This window comes from Elephantulus edwardii, unplaced genomic scaffold, assembly GCF_000299155.1.
Source record: "Elephantulus edwardii isolate Elephantulus edwardi_28Jun2011 unplaced genomic scaffold, EleEdw1.0 scaffold00045, whole genome shotgun sequence".
NCBI lineage: Eukaryota > Metazoa > Chordata > Mammalia > Macroscelidea > Macroscelididae > Elephantulus > Elephantulus edwardii.
In genome coordinates this window covers 204481-213364 of record NW_006399795.1, presented here as the reverse complement: position 1 = coordinate 213364, position 8884 = coordinate 204481, and the positions used below count along the sequence as shown (strand labels likewise).

The 8884-nt window shown below is 38.5% G+C and overlaps 1 protein-coding gene across 1 annotated transcript in view; it reads left to right on the top strand.

The window, feature by feature from the left end:
- The window catches only part of VPS13D (vacuolar protein sorting 13 homolog D (S. cerevisiae)), a 424616-nt gene that overhangs the window by 273002 nt on the left and 142730 nt on the right, over positions 1-8884 (top strand). Inside the window, exons 64-65 of the mRNA XM_006885745.1 lie at positions 251-385; positions 1894-2061. Of these exons, the coding sequence (XP_006885807.1) occupies positions 251-385; positions 1894-2061 (303 nt within the window). The remainder of the gene's footprint in view (positions 1-250; positions 386-1893; positions 2062-8884) is intronic.

The window sequence follows — 8884 nt, the reverse complement described above, 5'->3', positions numbered from 1 at the left end:
TTGTTGGTGCATATATTTGAATGATAGTGGTATTCACTGGACTTCCTTGTATGCGTATAGATATTATCCTGTCACTGACAATATTGTACTTCAAGACAGATCTAGCAATGACTTTTTTAACTATTAAAGCAACTCCATTTTTCCTCACTTTTTCATCTCCTATATTTTTATCATATACAAGTTAATATTACTTGTAGCCCTGAAAGGCCATCATATGACTAAAGTATGGCATTTCTTTTCTAATTAATAGGCTCTAAAAAGTACTTTAGGATTTCCATTGATTCGGTTTGAAGATGCTGTGATTAACCTAGATCCATTTACTCGGGTACATCCTTATGAAACCAAGGAGTTCATCATCAATGATATCCTCAAACATTTCCAGGAGGTAAGCTTTTTAAATTAACTTTGTGACTGGAACATAAAAGGAATATTTTTGCTTCCATTGTTCGGAACTATTGATTCCAAGACAGACATTACTACTGAGAACCCCCTTAAACATTTCAGGTTTTTTGTTGAGCTGTGAATCAGGTCAAATCCCATGAAGCCCATAAACATCATGAAAATCCCAAAACAGTACACTTGACTTATGAGCTATAAGTCTTATTTCTCAGAAGTTGTCTCAAGGACTTCCACTGGTTTAGTTATGACTGTTAATGGCTTAATTGATACTTTAATAATAACATAAAATACTGTGAACTCTTTTATTTACCAAACATGAGTCTCCTTGCAACAGATATCCTAGACCCCATGAAATTTGCCCTTGATTTGAACTTGAAAGTTTTTTGTATCGAGTTATAAGTTTTCCATTTTGTGTTTATTATCCACACTACAAAGACCAAAATAAGAAGCCACGCATGATTCTCAAGGAATATGACAGGTCAACATGATAAATTTCTTTTCTGTCAAAGTTATAAAACGTTCTCTCCTTTCCTCTACCCTTCCTTCTTTTATCCCCTTTTCATTTCAAAATTCTTAATTGGTGAGATTTATCGTACCACCTAATTGTAATAATGATAAAACAGGCATTACTGAAATCTAGAATTAGGCAATGAAGGTTTAAAAGCACTAGAAGTTGCTTGATGAGCCCGCCCTTAATATGTTTATACCCCCAACTCCTGGCTCGCTCCACAACTTATGAGATTTGGGGGTGGGAAAGCACTATGAATCTATGTCCCAACTTTCCTTTCCTTTTAGACTTCTGTTGCTGATGATTAATTACTCTCTTTGTAGGAGAGAAATTCATAAAAATAAAAATGTGATATATACATACTAATAAATATTTATAAGGTATCTTTCTTGCTTCTTAGCCATTTTTATTTTAAATTACCCTAAAGGATACTTTCAAGAATATTAAAAGCAATTTCTGAGATCTGTTTATTGGGAGAAGTTTAAGTGGATCCCATGAAAAATTAGAAGATTAATTTGTAGCTGATAATGAATTTAAATAGAAGTTTTTGTATCACAGTGAATAAGCACTGGACTATTAACTAAGATTCAGTATCACTAACTACTCTGCAAGAGAAAAATATTTACTTCCTTAAAAATTATAGCCTTGGTATGTATGACAACAATCCAGAAAAAGAGATGCATTGCAGAGTTGATGAGAAACTTGGACGAGAGAAAATGTATGACAATGAAAGGGGGGGGGGGTGGTGAATCCACTTGATGAAAAAAATAAATATAGCCTTGGAAAGAAACTGTGGGGCAGATTTTTTCTCTCCTGTAGGGTCACCGTGAGTGAGCATCTACTGTAGAACACTGTTAGGTTTTGGGGGGAAGGATAAAAGGTGATTGTCAGTGATAAAGGCAGTGATTTTTAACATTTTTGCTTAACCCTGTTCAGAAGATCGAGAAAAGTGCTGATTTTATTTTTCTCCCAATTTCGTTTGCAAGGAGCTCCTCAGCCAGGCAGCTCGTATTCTAGGATCAGTGGATTTTCTTGGCAATCCCATGGGGCTCTTGAATGATGTGTCTGAAGGGGTCACTGGACTGATAAAGTATGGAAATGTTGGGGGCCTCATCAGAAATGTTACACATGGAGTATCAAACTCTGCTGCCAAGGTAAGGAAATGTAGATACAATTCCACAGTTATGCATAAGTCTTCTGCAAACCTAGTTTTTTAATAGTTTGTAGTTTGTAAAAGTTATAATTCAGTCATGGCCTTTTCCTTCATTGCCCACACACCTTATCCTGCCTTCAACACTGACCAATAACCAGATCCATTGAGTCCTCCTCTGAATAATCTGTTCTCTACCCTGGATCAATCACTGCAATAACTTCTCACTCCTTTGACTTGATTGTTTCTTCACATTGCCACCCGAAGTAACTTACTTAAATTAAGCTAGCATTTCATTAAGCCATTCTCCTGCCTAAAATCTATGAGGCGTCCCCCAAAGCTTAGAGGAGAAAGTCTAAAATAATGCAGCCTTCTGTAGTGAAGCAGCCTTTAAAGTCTGAACCCAGGAACAGTGGCAGTGCTGTAACCCTTAGATCCCTTCCCAATTCTTTTCTAACAGGAGTTGATTTTATTTGTGAGGTTTGAAAAGGTGAAAGCATCAGTTGATGGATATTTGCCATTTGATCTTAAACAAGAAGCCTCTAGAGAGATTTGCTTTCCTTTTCTTCCTTTCAACTGACAAACTTTTCTTACAGAGAGTGACTTGTTCGAGTTAGAAAATTTGTTGTAATGTGCTGGCAACTGTAAGCCAGAAAATGGCTTTACCCTAAAGAGATTTTTATGATGCTACGTAGGAATTTTTCTTGAAAAGTAAGTCAGTTTGCATAGCATCTCTATTGTGCATGGTCTTCTTATTAATACTGTGTGAAAGCTAGAAATTTCTTGCTGCTTCAAATGATTTGATGAAGATAACAGTTCTTTAAATTGTTATTTAGAAACTGACTTAACCATAGTCTGAGAAGTATGCACCAATCTGCTTTGAATTATGCCCTAAGTATTCCTTGACCTTTTCCCCCAAGGGCCATGCAAAGTATCATTGGTGGCACAGACTCTCTCCTTCTCCTTTGAGGCACTGAACTTGGTATAAGCAGCTGTTCTTAAACATTTATAGTGTTAAGTGTCCAGTTATCTTATTTTACTAAATATTATTAAATCTGTTTAACCTTAGAAAGACTCCTTGATTTTATGTTATTTTCCTTAGATTTTGTACCCCTTAACTTATATTTCATTTGTGCTATGAATATGCTTATGGTTTACTAAAAAGCCTTCCTTAACCTGGAATAGAAATAAACTTACTTTATGTTGTTGTTGTTGTTATGTGCTGTCGAGTCGCTTGCGACTCATAGCGACCCTATATACAACAGCCCTAAACTCTGCTCTGTCCTGTGCCAGTCGCACTGTTTCTGATCCCCCATCCCGATTACCCCAGTCACTGAATTAATCAAACTCATAGAGGGTCTTCCCCTCCTGCACTGTCCCTCCACCCTCCCAAGCATGATGTCCCTCTCCAAGGAACAGTCCTTCCTTATAACATGTGAAAAAGTATGTTAGATGAAGCCTCAGAATCCTTGCCTTCAAGGAGCCGCCTGATTTAACCCTCTCCAGGATGAATCTGTTTGTTTTCCTAGCAGTCCATGGTACCCTCAATACTCTTCTCTAGCACCACAGCTCAAAGGCATCAATTCTCCTTCTATCTTTCCTAGTCATTGTCCAACTCTCTGATGCATAGCAAGTGATTGCAATAGGATTATTGAAATAATAAAATGTGATGTCATATGATTGAAACTAAAAAATACATATTGATCATGAAAAGTTGATCTTTATTTTGACCATTATATTGGCATCAGTATAAAATGTTTAGACTTGAGCTGCTAAGAACCATTATTGCTTACTAATTGAAAGTCAATATATCATAGTCTGCAGAGAAAAAGTGTCACCAACACTAAGAATGGAAGGCTTAAACTCCAGCCTAGCCAAGTTGGGTGTGATAAAGTATCTACAGTTAACCTAATGAGTAAGAATGAAGAAATCAGGTTACATATGACTTCTCATAGTTGAGATCTTGTGTGGATTTCTCAAAGATTCTCCTGAAACTTCCTAAAAAAAGAAATTTGGCCTTTATTTAGACTTCCTCGTTTGTTTCCTCTTTCTCTGCTTTTCCATAAAAACTATAAGGATTTGGTACTCCTCACCACCCTCTATACTACTACCCACCCATATGAAGGCAATGATAATGCATTTTATTGAATATAAAGCTTTCTGTTGTTACCAGATAGATATAGGATATTGGTTTGCTGAGGAGTCTTGTTTGTGTACTGGTTAACACTCAGCTGCCAACTGAAAGATTGGTGATTTAAGCCCACTTGCTTCTCTGTAGGGAGCTCAGGTGGCTTTATGATAAGAAATTGAACTGTCAGCCCAAAGGCAAGCAGTTCAATCCACCAGCTGCTCCACAGGAGAAAGATGAGCCTTTTTCCTCCCATGTGATTTACAGCCTCTGAAAATATGCTGGAGGGGATCAGCTATGATTCAGCTCCAACCCAGCAATACATAACAACAGCAAGCTGATCTGTAGGAGAAAGATGTAACAGTTTGTTTCTTCTGCAAGATTACAGCCTTGGAAATCATTTGAGGCACTTCCGCTCTGTCCTTGTAAGACCACTTGGAGTCAGAATGGCAATTTTTAAAAAAAAACTTTTATTTTGTTTTATGTCGGTAAGATAGAAATCTTGTTCTTGATGTTCTGGGAGTTTAAGCTAATCAGTGCTGGAGTAACAGGCTGCTGCTGAGGGCAATTGCTGTATAATTTATTTTTATACCAAGAATCCTGAATGTGTTGTAAAAGTTACTCTATATATCTTTAAGATGAAAAAGCAAAGAAAATTAAAATTACCAATTCACATTGGAAATAGTTGCTTCAAAAACTGGGTCATCAACTAAATACTCATTCAGGTCACCTATGATTATGTATGTATGTATGTGGTTGGGTTAAAGATCTCCATTTTCTTGTAGTTTTGTGGCTTGAAATCAGACCTTTAATGTTGCTTTCGGGGGATGGTTTGTTTGATTTTCCATGTATACAAGAGGAGTTTAAGGAAGTGCAAATGACCACAATAATCAACTGTTGGCCTGTGGGAAGTATTCCTTTAAAGAGTCCTTGAGTTCCAGTGATTAAAGAAAGGGGTCAGAGAGAACAACAGTAGTATTGCACCTCACTGAGCCTTGGCCAACTGCATTTTGCTAGAAAGACCAGACCTAGGGTTTAAATTTGGTTCTATGTGCTTTGGTGGGTTTAGGAGGCTCTGTCAGCTTCTTGAAGTGAATAAAAAATATTGTATGCATAAATATTTTTCTAAAGTGAGAATCAAAGACGTTTTTGCTTTTTCTCAGAGAGGTTCAGGCCCCCCAAATCATGAATCATTATTGTAGAGGTACAGCTATGCATTGAGTGGAATTTGGGCTGATAGACGAAAAACCTGGGTTGTAATCCTATTCTAACCTATAAATCTTTTCCTTGATTGCTATTGAAGGATTTTTTGTTTGTTCGATTGTCCATTTGATTTAATCTTTGAAAAAGTAATGTTAATTTCCCCTGTCCCAAAAGAAAGGAAGTACACAAAAGCACAATCAGAAGTTAAAACTAACTTATTCTATCACAGTAAAGATTTGCAGGTATTAGTGATGTGTGGACAGATTTTTGTGAGTTATTTACAGCATATTTTTAACTTTAGGTCTGTCATAATCATAAGGGAGATATTGGTGGCCTGGTGTTAAGAAGGTACACTGCAATCCCGAAGGCTTGCAGTTTGAATGCACCAGCTGCTCAGAGGTAGAAGGATGGGCAGTCTCCTGTGCAATTTACCGCCCCTAAAAACCCACTGGAGGGTCAGATATGGGTTAGTTCTGACTCTACGGCACTCCACAACAGCAGCATCATATTACTCCTAGAATTTATCTTCTCATTCTTTGTTGTTGTTGATTGCCATCCAGTCGAGCATGACTCATAGCAACCCTATGAAAAAGAGATCTGAGCGCTGTTATATAACTATTGTTATTTCCCTAAATTCATGAGTTTCCAGAGGCATGTTGTTTAGGGAGTGGATGCCACTCCTGCTTCCAAACCTGTCTTAATCTGGGAGCTCCACCAAAACTGTTAACCATGGGTAACTATTATGACATTTGACACACCAGTGGTACAGGGTTCAGCATCACAGCAACCCCAGTTTACCTATGTACAGCAAATTGGTAGACCAGTGCAGTACCACTTAGAAGAATGTTCTTCCAAAATAACACTAGTGTGAGGGCTGCAGGCCCTCGGGCACAACTGACTTTTACATACAAAGGTCCTCATCAGGTCCTGTTGACTCTAACCAAGAAGCTTAAATAAAAAACAATCATCCAAACATTATACAGCTTAAAATTTTGTTGTTGTTATGTGCCATCGAGTCACCGGTGAATCATAGTGACCCTATATATAGCAGCTCTGAACCCTTCCCTATCCTGAGCCAGTCTCACTAATACCAACACACCAACCCCCATTGCCCTAGTTGCTGTATCAGTCCATCTTATCTGGGATCGTCCTCTACTGCATTGACCCTCCACCCTTTCGAGCAGGATGTCCTTCTCCAAGGACTGGTCTCTCCTGGCAACATGCCCAAAGTATGTGAGATAGAGCTTCAAAATCCTAGCTTGCAAGGAGAAACTTGGTTTCATCTTCTCCAAGTTATACCTGTTTATATTCTTGGCAGTCCATGGTATGTTCAAGACTCTTCTCCAGCATCACAACTCGAAGGCATCTCTTCTTCTGCCATCCTCAGTCATTGTCCTGCTCTCTGAAGCATAACAAATAATTGCAAAGACAATGGCCTGGTTTAGGCTCATTTTAGTCTCTAGACTAACATTGTTGCTTTTCAGCATTCTGGAGAGGTCCCTGACAGCAGATTTCCCCCAATATAGTTCATCTATTTATTTCCTGACTGCTTGTATTAAGAGTGTTGATTGTGGAGTCAAGCAAGCTGTAACTGTTAAGAACCTCCATCTCCTCTCCCTCTGTCATGGTTCTGCCAATTGGCCCAGTGGTGAGAATCTTTGTTTTCTTGATGTTGAGCTTCAGTCCATATTGCTTCAGGTCTTCTTCAGTTTCAGCAATTAAAGTTGTATCATCTGCATATTGTAGGTTGTTGATGAGTCTTCATCCAGTCCTGATGCCACATTCCTCCTCATAAAGCCCTGTTTCTCAAATGATCTGTTCTGCATACAGATTGAAAATGTATAGAGACAGGACGCATCTCTGACACAGTCCTTTCCTGATTTTGAACCATGCAGTGTTTCCCTGCTTTGTTCTTAGGTTTCACATAAGCACAATTAAGTATTCTGTGATTCCTTTTAGCCACAGTTTGTTGTGATCCGTATAGTCAAATGCCTTTGCATAATCAATGAAACACAGATAGACATTCTTCTGATACTCTTTGCTTTCTGCCAAGATCCATTTGATACCGGCAATATTGTCTCTAGTGCTATGACCTCTTCTAAACTCAGCTTGTATTTCTGGTAGTTCTCTGTCAATGTACTGTTTCAGGTATTTATGGATAATCTTCAGCAGGATTTTGCTAGTGTGTGATACTGTTCGATAATGTCCACACTCTGTCAGGTCACCTTTTTAAAAAAAAAAATTTTGGAACTTTTTCCTTGGAAAGTAACCCATGCCTTTTAATGATATAAAATAATCCATACATCTATTAATAATAAAATAACCTATACATTTTTCTTTTGCAAAAGGACAAAACAAAACTCCCTGACTTGTTACCATTAAGTTAATTCTAATTCTACCCCATAGAATAGAATGTAGAATTTCCAAAGGCTGTAAATCTTTTGGAAGAAGACTCATATCATTTTGCCACAAAGTAGCTGATAAATTCAAACTGTCAATCTTTCCAGTTAGCAGCCAGTGCATAACTGCTATCTGATGCCTCCCGGAATCAGTTTATAGATCCTAGCTTTAATGTGACATGATTTAGAGGTTAGCATCAAGTTGGGTACATCTGTTAGTCTGTGATCTCTTGCCTGGATCATGGCAGAATGACTCAGGCCCTAAAGGGAACCTCGAAGATCAGATCTTATTCCTGAGGCGATAGCAAGATAATTGCTCCTGTTGTTTTTATGTGCCGCGAGCGACTCATATTGACCCTTTGTACAATAACCCTGAAGCCTACTCTGTCCTGTGCTAACTCTTCTGTCTCTGACAAACCTAGAGTCCTTTTTAAGAATGCAATCACAATCAAGGTCTATAAACAAGAGAAGGACATGATGCTGGGAAGGGTGAAGGATTGGCAAAGGAGAAGACCCTCAACCTGGTGAATTGACGCAAATGACTGCTGCAGTGGGCTCTTATGTGCCAAGAAGTGTGAGGATGGTGCAGGAGAGAGCAGGGTTCAGATCTTTTGTTCATAGGGTCACTATGAGTCATGCTCGCCTCAGTGGCAACTAGCAACAACATGGAGGAGCAGCTTTTTCTCTGTAGCATGAATGGCAGGAAATGGGCTTTCTTTAGTATACAACAAGGAAGCTCTGGAGCCTAGAGGTAAGGATCTGCGCTGCCAGCCTAAAGGTTCATGGTTAAATCCACCAGCTGCTCTTCAAGGGAAAGATGGCAATATCCTTCCATACAATTTGCGCCTCCCAAAACCCACTGGAGGGTCAGTTATGAGTTGGTTCCCCCTCAGTGGTACATAACTACAAGAGAAGCACTTACATGAATATCTGTAATGCCCACTGACCTCTTTCTAAGCCAGAATTCGTATGGCGACTGCCTACTGAACAAATGACCTATCTTGTGTAGACTTGTTATTTCCTAATATCTGTGATGATTATGTAATGTCACATACTTAAAGGAAAATTATGTGGCTGTTCTCAAAAGAATAAAATTT